The 15,229-nt window shown below is 40.5% G+C and overlaps 3 protein-coding genes across 4 annotated transcripts in view; 2 read left to right on the forward strand and 1 right to left on the reverse strand.

Annotated features, from left to right (window-relative positions):
* Window positions 1-1,454: 1,454 nt before the first annotated feature.
* Window positions 1,455-7,505, forward strand: LOC109472733 (N(G),N(G)-dimethylarginine dimethylaminohydrolase 1-like). Its single transcript, XM_019772585.1, has 7 exons — window positions 1,455-1,574; window positions 2,696-2,919; window positions 3,602-3,721; window positions 4,274-4,373; window positions 4,802-4,998; window positions 5,869-5,997; window positions 6,889-7,505. The coding sequence occupies exons 2-7, from the start codon at window positions 2,698-2,700 to the stop codon at window positions 6,988-6,990; spliced, it is 870 nt and encodes a 289-aa protein (XP_019628144.1). The 5' UTR covers window positions 1,455-1,574; window positions 2,696-2,697; the 3' UTR covers window positions 6,991-7,505.
* A 1,290-nt stretch (window positions 7,506-8,795) lies between these two features.
* Window positions 8,796-14,326, reverse strand: LOC109472724 (leucine-rich repeat-containing protein 34-like). Its single transcript, XM_019772576.1, has 10 exons — window positions 14,250-14,326; window positions 13,210-13,351; window positions 12,483-12,672; window positions 12,117-12,200; window positions 11,572-11,700; window positions 11,095-11,190; window positions 10,541-10,695; window positions 9,966-10,121; window positions 9,479-9,575; window positions 8,796-9,083 (listed from the first exon to the last, which is right to left on the reverse strand). Exons 2-10 carry the CDS (start codon window positions 13,323-13,325, stop codon window positions 8,883-8,885), a joined length of 1,224 nt encoding a protein of 407 aa, XP_019628135.1. The 5' UTR covers window positions 13,326-13,351; window positions 14,250-14,326; the 3' UTR covers window positions 8,796-8,882.
* Window positions 14,327-14,340: 14 nt separating this feature from the next.
* LOC109472643 (something about silencing protein 10-like) overlaps window positions 14,341-15,229 on the forward strand; it is a 14,727-nt gene continuing 13,838 nt past the window's right edge. For both annotated transcript variants that reach the window (XM_019772476.1, XM_019772477.1), the window contains exon 1: window positions 14,341-14,465. In XM_019772476.1, coding sequence (XP_019628035.1) covers window positions 14,446-14,465 — 20 coding nt within the window. In that variant the 5' untranslated portion in view covers window positions 14,341-14,445. The remainder of the gene's footprint in view (window positions 14,466-15,229) is intronic.

Here is a 15,229-nt window from a genome sequence, read left to right on the forward strand (position 1 = left end):
GATGTAATTACTAGCCTCTACCAGGCTTGGGGAGGCGACTGGAAAGAGTAGAAATCGGCCAAATAAAGAGATAAGCATGCCAAGGGAGTTTGTCCGTTGAGAGAATATTTCGCCGCACCCCAAAAAAAAAATGTTCTCTCAACGGACAAACTCCCTTGGCATGCTTATCTTTCTATTTGGCCGATTTCTACTCTTTCCAGCCGCCTCCCCAAGCCTGGTAGAGGCTAGTAATTTCCACAGCGTGTACTAAGAGAACGAGAAACGATGTGTTTTTTCATGATCAACCACCTGTGAATGGGCAGACTTTCGAAGTTTCTAAGAAGAGTCTTAGTCAATTGGAAACTTTTTCTGCTGTTGCTTGCAAGCTGCAGTTTCATGGCGGCAAAACAAAAGATATTCTGAGATGGGGTTTGTTCATCTATATATAAAACATATAGTATACTCTTACTGTATTTAGTACATCTATTACTGTATTTAGATGTGATACATGATATTGCATAAGTTTGACTCTGTTGTTTTTGCATAGTTCAAAATCAATTGTGCTTGGGCAGGTTTCTGCCACATGTATTTGAATTTGTACTTAAACATTTTTTTTTCAATTTTATTGTGTATGCCAAAAAAATTAAATGAAATCAATAGAATTTAGGATGAGATATATTGTGATCAGCCTGATAAAATCTAGCACGTCTGTGTTAAAATGTGGTGGGTTTAATACTATCAGTGATTACATATTCATCAGACATGTACATATCTGTATCCAAGATTGTGTGGTGAAATAAAATTGTATAGCTAAAGTCAACCTTGAGCTTTTTTGTGAAACATATCATCCTTCTGTTACAATGTATATATGTTTCTCTCTCTCGTATATATCCCTGCAATATGTATCAGATTGATTGAAATCAACTCAATATACAGTAGCTTATTTGTAAGACACTGAAAATCTGCACTCATTGTAAGAAATACAATTATGGATCTTCAAATCTGACTAAGACACAAAAGAATTTCTTGAATTCCGATATATAGCATGAGACTTATTTACGGTTTCAACTCTCTTTCATGAGGGTGCTCAAACTGCCTTTACGTGGAGAAGACATCATGGGATGTCTACATCACAAAGATTGTATTACATGAGCAGACAACCGGTTTTACTAGGCGTTCGATCAGACTACTTAATTAATTAGCATGATTTCTTGCCGCAAATAAAGTTTTAACTGTATACCTGAAATCCAACTGCGTAATTGTTTTTAAGAGAGCCCAGACTCTACGATTAGCGTGTACATGTACTCTGGGAGACGTAAGGTAGCGTTTTATCAGTATCAGAGGTCAACGACCTGCTTGCTGGTGGAATCCGGATCGAATGCGGTTACAGCGTTTCCGTCTGAACAGAGCGAAAGACAACACGACAAGACAATTCAGTCAGACTACTGTATGTCATTGGCATAATCATATATAATTGCTCAGGCCAGTTGATAAATTGAGCCTCCTCAACTACCATCCGGTTTATTTTCTCGTCTCCGCAACCGAGAAGATCTCCAGACACCAATCTCCCCGTCTTAGGCCTGACAAGAAACTCAGTAAGTAGTGATATCTTTAACTTCTGTATCTGTATAGTCGGCCGGTATAACCGCTGTTCGGCGTAACACACCAGCTTCTGTATCTGTATCGGTACAGCCGGTATAACCTCCCTTCGGCGTAATACACCAGCTTCGCAGGCACGCGGCGCGGCGGCAGCTGGCAACATTACACCGAACAACTTGTTATGCGTACACCTAACCCTTGAACATCTAACTCTAAACACTGTTTAAAGCTATGTAATGATAATGCCCCTACTTAACGACATCGTTACCTGTATCATACTTGCAACAGGAATCTTTTAGTTCGTTTGTTTGTTTGTTTGTTTAGACAGAACCTCTGTCATTTTATGTTGAGTTTGTAGCTAGAAGTTTCGCTGCCGCTAAATTCAGTCTCGTATGTGGTCGTTGTCATTTGAAACTCGCAATATCACAGAACGGTTAACTTGAACTGTATTATTAGAACGCTTCTTTAACATCGTAATGTTTCGTGGCGTACAGGATTAGGGTTTTGGGAATAGGCTTTTTTGAGCCGAGTTCGATTCGTAGCTTGTGCATTTCCTTGTTTCGCACCAGTTTTGTACTGTTAGTACAAGCTCAGTAAGATTAGACAACTCAGCCCCTATAGCGATTCGCGACAAATCGTCACCATATTCAACTCATAACTATATTGCTTCTATAATAAATCTTACATTACAAAACCGTCCAAAATATGTCAAACATTGGCAAACCTTGTAAAAAAAATGTGCATCAAATGAGCAGACAATAGTGAGGAAACAATAACTACGCAGCGCACTCCCCTTGTGCGTCTTACCAAAAACAAGAACAACCAGTTTTGAGACAAATTCAGTCAGACTAACACATGTAATTACAATGTAGCATAATTGCATGGCTTAAATAAAGTTTCAATGAAGTAGTAGCTCACGAACTGAGACCACAACAGAATAAATACATGTAATGTGAAACTAGAAAGGTAACATTTGCAAATACATAATGTTTACCTTCGCATGTGGTCTGCTCTGTTAATTCGTACTCAAAAACATTCACATATATGGCCAAACAGGAGTCTAAATCCCTCCTGTCATAAAATTGTAACATGATGTAACCCAGCACTCGTTTCTTAGTAATGGCAATGGACCAGTCCCAGAAGATTAGCGCGACCGACGGCTTCCCGAAGTTTACCCGAGCCCTGGTTCGGGGAATTCCGGACTCCATTCGGGAGAAGTCGGAAGCCATCAAATCGGACGAGGAAGGGCGATTCGACGAAGAAGAGTACCTGGTTGAACCTGTTAAGGCCCGAGAAGAGCAGGAGAAGTACATACAGACACTGCGGGACCTGGGGCTAGAGGTAACCGTCCTACATACATACATACATTTTATTTTATTTTATTCACATGGGTTTTTGAGCATTAGATAGGAAGCACTTGTTGTTCTTATGTGAATCCGCTGCTCATAAAACATAATACAAATGTAAACATAAAGATGACATAAAATAACATAAACATAAAATTAAAGTGGCTGGCGCACCAATACCTATAGCATAGCATTAATGAGATTGGTCAAATCTTCCAGAGTGATGAATATACATGAACATACATACATACATTAGCGGCCTATCAGCCGGGCACTATGCCATCACATACAACTCTTCAGTTCTCTCTGTCTTACATTACATTTCCTAAGTTTTCGAGTTCTATGCCAGTGTCTCTAGTTAAGGTATCGGTAACAGTCAGGCTTCTACAGTGTAGTCGACCTCTTGGCTTCCGGAGAAGGACAGAAGAGACGGTTTCCTGCTTAGCTCTATAACAATGTCCTGCAAGTTTTACCCTGCGGTGGGTGAGTTTTTGAGACAGCCTCGGAAGACCCCCATGTATATTGTTTGAATAGTAGCATGGCCGGTATAACCGCCTTTCAGCGTAACACATGTACACCGGCTCTACGAGGGTACTAAAGACTTGGACCTTCAATTTGTTAGGAATGTTAGATTTTCAAATTTTATCCAATTTACGAGTACTTGCTGCCCAACCCAGGTGACCGTCATCCCGGCGGATGAGTCGACTCCTGACTGTGCGTTTGTTGGGGACACGTGTGTGGTGGTAGGCAACAAAGCACTGGTCACCAGGCCATGGGGAATACCTAGGAGAAAGGAGGTGAGAGTGCATTTGTTTATTTGTTTGTTTATTTGAGTTTACCGCAAGTACAAGTATACAAGTGGAAGGGAGGACAAAACAGGTGCATTGACACCTTTACAAGTTGTCCTCCCAACACTACATGTACAATGTAAATACATATTATAATTATAATGAATACAAAAGCAGACTACAATATTGAACATCATTAACATGAAATGTTATACAATAAACATCAAATACCATACATTTTTTAAACATCAAGTTTTGTACAATACAATGTCAAGGAATTTAATACATTATTTACAAAAATATCATAGATTAAAAACAAAACTAGTGTAGACAAAACTAGTGCTGTGTACCGCTTCGCTGGATCTAGTTCCGGGCTTGTAAAAATGTTTAGGTTCAAGTAAAAACATGAACGTCTGGAACTAATTCTAAACAATAAAGGTCTTCATTCATTCATTTATTACTTTGGTGAATTCTACTATTCATACACCGTAGGAGGGCCTGGCGTACACCATACATCTGCAACAGAAGTTGATAACTGTATTTGTTGTTGTTTTTTCTAAGCTTGACGCTGTGGAGGAGTGTTTGAGAAACCTCGGACTGGAAGTCGACAGGATCCACAACGAAACCGCGTGTCTGGAGGGCGGTGATGTCGTCTTCACAGGTTTGTACGGTGTATTGTCAAGTGTATATTTTATACAGTGCAATTTTACGGATTACAATGCAATTTTATGGAATACAATGCAATTTTACTAGTATACAGTGCAATTTAACGGAATACAGACATGTATTACAGTGCAATTTTACTAGTATACAGTGCAATTTTACGGAATACAGTTCAATAAGATTAGTATGTAGTGCAATTTTACGGAATACAGTGAAATAGTATTAGTATGCAGTGCAATTTTACGGTATACAGTGCAATTGTATTAGTACACAGTGCAATTTTACTAGTATACAGTGCAATTTTACTGATAAAATTCGTCTGACTGTGAGTGCAAGATGTCGGTTAGCTTGAGGAATGAATCTCCTCTACTATATACTACAGTTCAGATTTGCCTCATGGAACACCACGTATCTTCTCTTCTTCAGGAAAGGAGTTCTTCGTCGGCGCGTCGGTAAATTCCAACAAAGCTGGCCGAAAAGCCCTGGCCAAAACGTTCCCAGAGTACCCTATTACCGTCATCCCGGTCGAATGGCCGGACTACTATCTGAAAGGCGTAATGTGCTGTGCGGGACCAGGGCTACTAACGGTGGCCAAGAACATGGGAGGCAAGATAGCATGGAAGGTAGGATGAATTATAAAAATGTAGAAACTTTAGTTTGCAAAATCATATGCCCGAAGGCTAATTGCTTTTACAATCAAGTATAATACTCATTGCAATACAGTAACAGGGGACAGGTAACAACTGGAAAAAAACTTCTACTTCTACTACTAGTACTACGCTAGCTACTAGTATTATGGGGTTCAAATTCTTCTTTGAAGGCAGTGGATAATGAATAGTCCCACATTCTGCATAATTAAAAGACATAAGAAAAGCTTTATTAGCATTGAACAGACTCATACAAGATCTGAATTGTCGCTAATTTACAAATACAATTTAAAAATTCACGCAGAATTAAAAACCTGGAGAGAAACATTCAGTTTCAATTTTGAAAGACGCAGCGTTAGACATTGTTGTTGGTGGGGGATATCTACTAGTATTTTCATTTTAACCCTATTCAGACGGGGGGGGGCTTTTGAGGCCCGCGCTCACTTTCATCTCGGATAGCGCCTGAACAGCTTGCGCTAGAACCGTCAAATTTTGTGACTTTTCCCAAAATATATCTGGCAAAAATTTCATATTAATTAGATAAATTCCTGATTTTTCGTGTTGCCATGGCAATGGGTTTCTGACAGGCATTTTTTTGAAAAAATCAGTAATTTTTGTTCAGACATTACAATTTTCTAGGTTCTATGTTTAATTGCACTTCTTTTTTAACATTATTAACATCTTATATAATTATATATAATTACATATAATTTTGATCATTAAATATTAATAATGTATGCTAATTTGATGACGTCATCGGTCAAAATCCAAGACGGCCGACCATATAATAAGATCTTGTGTAACTATGTTTTTTCATGATATATTGGATTTCATGACATTTTGCAGACGATTCTGAAGCATAGTAACTTCAAGTACGAACCTATCTGGATACCAGACCCGGAGGGCGTGGCCTGTATACACGTCAACGGTACCGTCATTCACTGTGTGGAGGACGATGCGCCCGACAGCATTGAGGTAAACAACATCAGTGTTAGAAATACCCACCTGCAGACTGCATTGTGCAGAGACATTTTCAATATAGCAGGAAGTCGGAGTCTACAGATTGATAAAATATCACTTTGGTTCAACGAATTTAGATATTTACAATAATGCCTTACATGTACTAGTATATCACTCAAGTTTTTAACATACATGTCATCATCTTATGTACTGCTTAGCCCGATTTACATCGGATTACTAGCAGCAAAAGAATGTGGAAGAATAGTCATCATAAATAAAATAAACCATCATCATAAATCAATTCCTGGGTCACAATGAAGTAGCGGTCAGTGGAACTTGTTGTGCAATTACATATTTGTGCTGTTTAGAAGGGATACCATGTAAGGGATTGGGCTTTTTTTGTATCGATCAGTCCTAGTTGTGATACATTTCATATAGAGCTGTGTACCGGTACGCAGTACCGATACTGTACCGGAAAAATTGATTAGGTACAGGTCCAAAATACCTAATCCCTCAGTACCGGTACTGTACCTAAACAATTTCACACCAATTTTATGCCTATTTGTGACCTCAAATGTGTAAATAGCTGGTTAACAATGGGTCCCTGTGTAAGGACAGTGTGTTCATGAAAACAAAAACACCTATATTTTATCTGAGCATTCGCCATAAACAAAGAATAAACCTTAACTACATTGTATCAAGTTTATTTATTTTTTTTTTTGTTATTGAAGGAGTTCAGAAGAGCATATAAATTGGTCGAATTGTTCAGGTACAGGTTCAGGTCCGGACCTGTACCTAAACCTGTGTACCTGTACCTGTACCTGTACCTAAAATTTGTTTAGGTACACAGCTCTAATTTCATATGCTTATAGATTGAGCATTTGTTGCTTATTTCTGCTTCTGCAGGTATTTGAGGCGAAACTGACTGACTATGAGCGGGTGCAGTTTCCTCTGGGCGAGCTGGGGAAGATGGACGCAGGCTTGTGCTGTATGTCTGTGGTTTTCTAACAGGCCTGGTCACACTAAGGCCACAACAAGGGACGTCCCCTTGCATGCCTTCAATCCAGAACTTTGGTACTCACTCTCTCACTCACTGTCCGGTTTATCGTCTGTTGTTCCCCGTCTTCCGAGGGTTAGACGTGTTTGCACTGTACAACTGGGGCTTGATGGCAGCACGCCACTTGTCTCTGTCCTGTGGGTTGATTTTATCTAAGTTTAGGTGGTGGAGGTGGTCGTAATACATTAAAGCCCATACCTGAGATTAAAAATGATGCCCTAAAAATTACTAAATCTAGGTAAGATTGTTGCCTGGCAGCCGAAGATATACACAAAATGCTAAATCATGTCAAGCAATTTCATATCAAACAACACACAGAGAATTTTTTTTTTATTTGAACGTCTATTTTGAAAAATAAGGGCCAGGACGTCTGCTACCTAACCCTGTATAACCAACGCAATGGTCCCAAGAGACTACATTTTAAGAGAGAGAAGTGATAAAGCAATAAAGTCATCATTCACATCCACAAATCGTCTTTCTTCTGTACATCAGGTCAATATAGCTTTTACACATAACAAGGACAAATAATATTTTACACAGCTGATTTTACATAATCGTATTTCACATAATCTTTCCTTTGGGTCTATAACTTAATGTATACACCTGATAGAGGAACTAGATAACATAATGTGTTTTATCAATTAACAGCAATTCTTCTCCACATGAGTTACTGTACACACAAAGAAGATTTAGCAAAATTTTAGCAAAACTATAGTTTGTATTTCACACCAACAGATCATCTGCCTTTTCTACATTGGTCTATATATACAGTGTTACATCAGAAAAACTGGTGCTGGCTAGAGCCATGTGTTATATACAGTGTTGTTGAGAAGACATCACATCAGAATAGTGCTGCATACCTAAACCCACATTTAGGTTCAGGTCCAGATTCAAGTCCAGAGGTTTAGGTTTAGTTTCAGACCTATATATATATATATATATATATATATATATAAACCCATGGCATATACAAAATTGCATGTTGGCAACCTTGCAATGTTGTCTGGGTGAAACTTTGTCCACATAACATGGAGGCAGGTACTTGACGATGCCCAATGGCAACGTTTTCTCATTTTGCGGCAAAGATTTTGCAAGCTACGGAAGGTTTTAGCTGGTTTGGAAAGAAAAGGGGTATGTGAAATGGTCTTTTATAGTAATAAGTCCGGACTCGGTTCTTTTGGACTTGAACCTAAACATTCTTACAAGTCTGGATCCAAGTCCAGTGAACCTGCACTACATCAGAAGATCATCTTTCTTCTTCTCCACGTCCGGCCCGTAGCTGGGTGTCCAGTAGTAGTGCCTCCTGATGCCGTGGGACAGTTCCGACATACGTCAAAGATTGCCTTATTCAGAATATTTCCAGTTCTGCTGCCCTGAAATCGCATTGGATGCCTTTAACGGATTGGTTTAAAAAGTTCCTGCAATTGATGGAAAAACTGGTGCTGGCTAGAGCCCTGTGTTATATACAGTGTTGTTAAAGGCATCCAGTGCAGTTTTAGGGCTTGGAAACCCAATTTTTCAAGGACAATGTTCTAGTTATCTACTTACTGAGTTAAAACCACACTATCCCAGTGTATATTGACCCTCATGGAGCAAAAAATCCAAAAATTCCAATGGAAAATGGTTACTGGAAGGGCCCTCGGCTGATTTTTAGGGTACCTCCCAGAAAATAAAGGACTCAAATTGGGGCTTGTTTCTGCATTTTTAAAATGCTCAAAGTATAAAATACTGACTCAAATGTGCTAATGTGAAGCGGTATGTGTCAATATCACAAAGATTGCCTTATTCAGAATATTTCCAGTTTTGCTGCCCTGAAATCGCATTGGATGCCTTTAAGAAGACATCACATCAGAAGATCGTCTTTCTTCTTCTCCACGTCCGGCCCATAGCTGGGTGTCCAGTAGTAGTGCCTCCTGATGCCGTGGGACAGTTCCGACAGGTAGACCCGGCCGTCCACCACGTAAGGCTGGACGTCGGTCTGCTCTGTGTCCAGCCGGCCGGACTCTATCAGGTCATTAAACGCCTGCGGTGCAAGAAAGAAGGACTTCACAGTCAGACAATTGATGATTTGCAGTTAGGCAGGCATAAAATGAAGCCTTATAATCTGCATTCTAGTCACCCTGGAAAATTCACTAATGACAGACAAAACGTTCACAATCATAATATATACTATCACTACATAAGAGGTAAATTTTAGAAGACACAATCATAATATATACTATTACTATATAATAGGTAGATTTTAGAACAAAATCCATATCCACATTTTACTATTTTGAGCTGTTTTAATCACACTGAAGAATTATAACTACCAGTTAGCTAGGGTGCCATCCTATTTGTATGCCAGGGCTTCCATACTTGTTCCCTAAAAATAGGAGCCTTGGCATACAAATAGGATGGCACCCAGGCTAAATTCTAACTGTTCAACTCACCACACACGCAGATGAACACACTGTACAGACTAGTGTTGGTCTTCATGGCGTCAGCCACAGCTACCAGCCCCGTACCCCGGATACAGTTGTGGGTGATCACAAGTCTGAGGACAAGAAAGAGTCTTCACTACTGTTCATAATAATGTATAGGGTATACATTAGAGCTGTGTACCGGTACACGTACCTTAAAAATTCAGGCCCGAAATACAGGCCCAAAATACCTCAGTAACGGTACTGTACCTAAATAATTTCACACTAATCATAATGCCTATTTGTGACCTAAAATGTGTAAATAGCTTGGCCTCCAGGGTCCAAAAGTAAGAACTGCTATTTGTGTTAAAGACTGACAGTGTTAACTACCCTGGAAGATCTACAGTTGCATATTACTACTTACACTCCCTCTAGATGTCACTTTGGTCAGGTTTGACTCAGATGGAAGGGAAAAGTCTCAGCCTTATGTGTCGCAAGGAATGATAGGATAGGTAAGTACTCACGTGTGTAGGTTTGTGTTGAAGTGTTTGAGTGCTTCGCTCAGGTAGATAGCTCCGTCATCTTCAATCCTGTTGAAGCCCAGGTCCAGCACCTGAAGTGGCGTGTTCTTCTTCAGCAGCTTGGACAGGTGTTTGGCACCGTCCCGGGTTATTCTGTTACTGCAGGTGGCAACAGGTGCAGGAAATTCTTAGCCGTCATTTGGCCACAACAGAAACACCTGAGAGACCTTACGATTGTAGACCTTACATCCTCCCGCAACTCCTGAAAGACCTGTTCTTAAATTCTTCAACCAGTTTCAGAATATGCTGTTCTCTCTCTAGTCATAACATTGAAGGACAGCTAGACCCATATATACATGCACTGTGTATGACTGTACAATATACATTGTACAATATGTGTGTTGAACAGTAGATTATGGTTTACTACAAGGACCTGTTGATGATACACATAAGTGTGACAGGGCTCGAAAGGTTGAAGCCTGCAAAGCTGGTGTGTTATGCCGAAGGGCGGTTATACGGGCTATCTCTCTCTCTCTTGGCTTGGCTTGAGTACTGGCTATACAGATACAGAAACTCACCAGCTGAGGTCGAGGTACGTTAGTGCGATGTTCTCCTGTAGGGTCTCCACAAGTCTCTCGGCGCCGAAGTCTCGCATGTCGTATTTCTGCAGGTGAATCTCCCGCAGGGTGGTGTTCACCTTCAGCATGTTGGCCATGTGGACTGTCGTCTCCTCCTGCATCACAACAAAACATGACGAAAATTTTGTGTGTTGGCAATTACAGTTAAATCTTGTTTCAAAATGACTTCTACCAACACAGATGAACTTCCAAGACTAGAGAAGTAACATTTGCAAAGCAAATGCATAATGTTTACCTTCGGACATGGTCTGCTCTGTTAATTCTTCCCCAAACACATTCACATACGTGTACTACTAGTATATGGTGACAGGTGCAGAGCAGACCATGAAATTGCAACATTATGTAACCCAACACCAGTCGCCATGGTGACAGACATCAACATGTCATTGGTCAGGTCAGAGGTCACTGAAGAAGAAGAAGAGGAAGAAACAGAGCAAAAACAATATGTTTTCCTTCGGTAAACTTAATAAGACTGTGACTGTATCAGTACTTGCCTGGTGAGTGAAGAGTAGAGGCCGGTTGACGTTCAGGGCCTTCAGAAACTTGTTGTAGTGGAGGATGGTGGCCAGAGCAATCACACTTTCTGTGCCCTACACAAGGGAAAACATAACACAAACACTCAATGATACACAACAAACCGTAGTATCCAGCAAACAACTAAAAAACCAACCTAGTTGTCACCTAAAAGCCAGCCACATACCAGCTGATCGACCTTTTCTAGCTCCATGATCTGATACATGAGTGTGAGTGATGAAACTTTCACAATCAGTTTTCCAATGTTGACATTGAAAATAAAAGTGTCCTCGTGGAAGCTTTGCTTTGTTAATTACTAATTAGCTCTCAGACTGTTGTTCAAGTTAGATAAGTCAATTAAAAAGAAAGATAATCCCTACCTAGCAACCCTATTTTTTCAGGACTGAAACATAAAACAACATGTTTTTTTCCTAGGCCTAAACAAACAACTGACTTACCAGATCTGCGTCCCCCAGGTCCAGTTGTTCTATTCCCGTGTTGATCTGCAGAGCTGATGCAAAAAACATCCCTCCTTTGTTCCCGATCTTGTTGCCGTTTACTTTCAACTCCGACAGAGTCTCATTTGTCTGGACATTAAAGATGAAAATAATAAAAAAATTCAAATTTTAGTCTTACAATTACATTATGTATGTTAGAGATTCTTGGGTTGACTTTGAATCCATGTACACTGTACAGGCAAACAAACTGATATGTTTTAGGCAAGGGTTGTTGCTTGTTCTATAAAAACTTGACAGTTTTAAACAGGCAAGTTGCTAAAACTTAGGACAGTTTTTTTTTACATAATCTTGAGCATGAGACTAACATTTTGCAAAAAGTGCTGATGTTTCAACTTTCAACACAAAGCAGGCCAGCAGTTTATACATGTATAATACCAGTACAATAACTACAAAATGTAGTTTATACTGGGAGCAAATCTATTCATTTATCAGATTCTAAAGACACTGAAAGAAGATAAGATTTTATGAGTAAAATGAGAAGTTACATGTAAGCCCCTGGCAATATGTTCTGCACCCTCTGGTCCGATGTCGTTACACATCACATTCAGGAAACGCAGGGACACAGATGTCTGCAACACAAAAACATTCAATTTGATAGAAATCTGAACAATTTACAATTTCATGGCTCAAAATATCCAACCACAATCTAAAATTCGTAATAGAAAATGGGACTTTTGCATTAGAATAACTGAGAAACCTGCCTATCAGACACCTTCTTTAGAGCTTCTGACTGGAGTCCTGCTTCTCACCGCTATATCACGGTAGTTGATGTACATGTAGCTGGTTGCATCAGCAGTTAGGTGAGAAATTTTGGTTGTGTACAAGAAAACTCCTGTATTGTTTTGCCTCACCTCTATGAGTTTGCCCAGGTGCTTTGCTCCCTCGTCAGTGATGTTGTTGTACCTGAGGTCCAGCCGGGACACAAACGTGCTGTTGGCCAGGGTCTGACACAGCGGCACCATGTCCCTGTCCTCCAGCCGCACATCCGTCAGAAGTTTGTTGTTCCCCGCCAGGTCAAGGGTCATCTCATCACTGGGCTCGCTGCAATGGGCAAATAGGAAAATACATCATTAAAGAATGTTTCAATCTTAGAGACTAATTAAACCTTAATTGTTATCACTGATACATATTCTGTACATAATTTGCCACATACATATATTCTGTACTGTTAACATAGGAAGGTCATCCATGTATTTAACTTTGTTAGATCTTAAGTTGTAGAAGACCATACAAAAGTCCCTGTACTTCTTGTTGTGTCAATAAAGAATCTATTAGACAATGCTGGTAAGCACCCTCTAGCAGTACATACAGGAACTGCAATATGTCCTCTGTTGGAACTTACAGAAACTGCACTTTTCTCTGTGCTGGAACATACCAAAACTGGACTACACCAAGACACAGATGGACAGACACACAGACACGCCAAACAATACTTCACTAATCATAAATCTAACTTTAAGCAGATAGTTTATTTGCATTACAGTATACTTGATTAGGTGATTATTCAGTTCTCTATTTTCTCAGTGTACCTTTTGTAACTTTCAGATATACATATAGGGTAAATCTCTGTTTACTTACCTTATATAGTCATCCTGTGCTTTCCCCAAGACCTTGAGGATATATTTGTGGACGGGGATGCCTTCAGTCTTGCACACCTCCTTATACCGGTCCAGTAGTACACCCGGGCTGCTCATGGTGGCTCTGTGCTGTTATCTTTTCACTGAAGAACAATGTTCTATCATTAGATACTGGTAGCATTAAAAGTTTAAACAATATTTAGAGTTGGATATTCAAGGGATAGGTCGCTCAGTGTAATATAGCCAGCTGCCGCCACGCCGCGTGCCTGCAAAGCTGATGTGTTACACCGAAGGGCGGTTATACCGGCTATACAGATACAGAAGCTGGTGTGTTACACCGAAGGGCGGTTATACCAGCTATACAGATACAGAAGCTGGTGTGTTACGCCGAAGGGCGGTTATACCGGCTATACCGATACAGAAGCTGGTGTGTTACGCCGAAGGGCGGTTATACTGACTATACCTATACCGAATATTCACCTGTTAATCATATAAGCAACAGCCAGCAACCGGTAGGCAAAAAGTGGGTGATATGTGAATAATGTGATGCTGGCAAGGATATCAAGGAGTGTGGTCTGTCTAGCACAGACCTACAGGACAGAGCTAACTGGAGGCGTGGTGTCCAGAACAGCCGACTGCTGCCCACCCCTGGGACAGGGAAACCGGCAGCAGTATAACCAGGATAGTGAGTGAGTAGTGGTAGTGGCTGTATATATGTGATGTTCCCACTGAATCGAAACCATTTGCACAATGATTGACTGAGTCAAAATTTTTAAATGTAGGAACTTTTTTTTGCCCGCTCGCATTAGATTTGGAGTCTGCATAGGATGTCATCCATAAAATTTACTTGCTGTGGCCAAAGATATGATTTTGATGCTACCCCCCTCCCCCACACACTTTGACAACGCTATCATGTCCATGATTTTGTCATTGAATATCATATAAAACATCATCACACTTTCTATATGATCAGATTGTTACTTCTTGAAGCTAGAGATCTTTGTATCCAAAGTTATAGACTCAAAACGACCATCATTTTACCTGAAAACCTGCCACAACTTCGTCTCTGGATTTCCCTTCGAGATTGTTGCTACAACATTAAAATCTCGCGTGGTTCCGCGAGGGTCGGGGTCGATGACCCTCGTTGACCTTTAACCTCGCAGAGCACGCACGCACATGTGTTTGCGCTTTTCTGACGAAATTTTTTCGTAATTTGGGGACTTTTTAGACTCCAACGATGGCGAGAGGGAAGAGAAAGTAAGTATAGCTTTCGTGGTGTTGTTTAGATGACGTATTTGCTTCCACAGACCTCACAAAAATGCAGTAAAGTGGAAAGTACCGGTGGTTTTGGTATAGGAGAGTGGGAGGGGGGCTGTCGACTGCTTCATGTGTGCAAATGATAACACTACTTAGAAGACTTCTGAAGAAAATGGTGCATCTGGTGACGTCTCCCAACCGTGATCGTGGTAAGGAAGTTCCGTGGAGAAATGGGGAGGGGGGCACCGGGTTACTTGTAATTACAGGTTTGCGATAGCAAAACCTGTTCTATTTTACCTGGATTTTATGGGCGCCGCCATTTTGTTTCCCGTCATGCAATGGGGCAGGTCAAAGTTGAGTGAGGTGCATTGTGGGACACAGGCCTACAGTGTAAGGACGACACCTAGCGGTATGTTTGGAAAGAGCAGTAATTGAAAGCCTACCTGGTTGTGTGTTCATTTTGGCAGAAGTGTATAGAGGCGATGGCTTTGACGTAATAAAGGCGAGTCTGATTGTGTTTAGCACTTGACGTAATTTTCTTAGCATGACGGGAAGGAAACTTGGCGGACCTAATGCGGCGGAACTTTAAAGTTGTTTTTTTTATGATGAGATGGTGAGGCTTTGGTATTAGTAGGGTGGTCTTGAGGATCTTGTCGAGGCCGAGCCTAGGGACGACAGATTGTCCTCAAGTACAGGGGTTAGTAGGTGGGATAAGTGGCATGAAGTTTTGGTATGAGTACACTTCCTGATTTCAAGTTCATTAT

Source organism: Branchiostoma belcheri, unplaced genomic scaffold (genome assembly GCF_001625305.1).
Source record: "Branchiostoma belcheri isolate BF01 breed outbred unplaced genomic scaffold, Haploidv18h27 scaffold28, whole genome shotgun sequence".
NCBI lineage: Eukaryota > Metazoa > Chordata > Leptocardii > Amphioxiformes > Branchiostomatidae > Branchiostoma > Branchiostoma belcheri.

Excerpts from the sequence above, each read along its gene's own strand:
- LOC109472733 (XM_019772585.1), top strand. The coding sequence starts at position 2,698 with ATGGCAATGGACCAGTCCCAGAAGATTAGCGCGACCGACGGCTTCCCG. Across the intron at positions 2,920-3,601 it reads TGCGGGACCTGGGGCTAGAG|GTGACCGTCATCCCGGCGGA; the intron begins GTAACCGTCCTA and ends TGCCCAACCCAG. Across the intron at positions 5,998-6,888 it reads ATGCGCCCGACAGCATTGAG|GTATTTGAGGCGAAACTGAC; the intron begins GTAAACAACATC and ends CTGCTTCTGCAG.
- LOC109472724 (XM_019772576.1), bottom strand. The coding sequence starts at position 13,325 with ATGAGCAGCCCGGGTGTACTACTGGACCGGTATAAGGAGGTGTGCAAG. Across the intron at positions 12,201-12,482 it reads ACCTGGGCAAACTCATAGAG|ACATCTGTGTCCCTGCGTTT; the intron begins GTGAGGCAAAAC and ends TTTGTGTTGCAG. Across the intron at positions 11,191-11,571 it reads ACCTGGGGGACGCAGATCTG|GGCACAGAAAGTGTGATTGC; the intron begins GTAAGTCAGTTG and ends TCCCTTGTGTAG.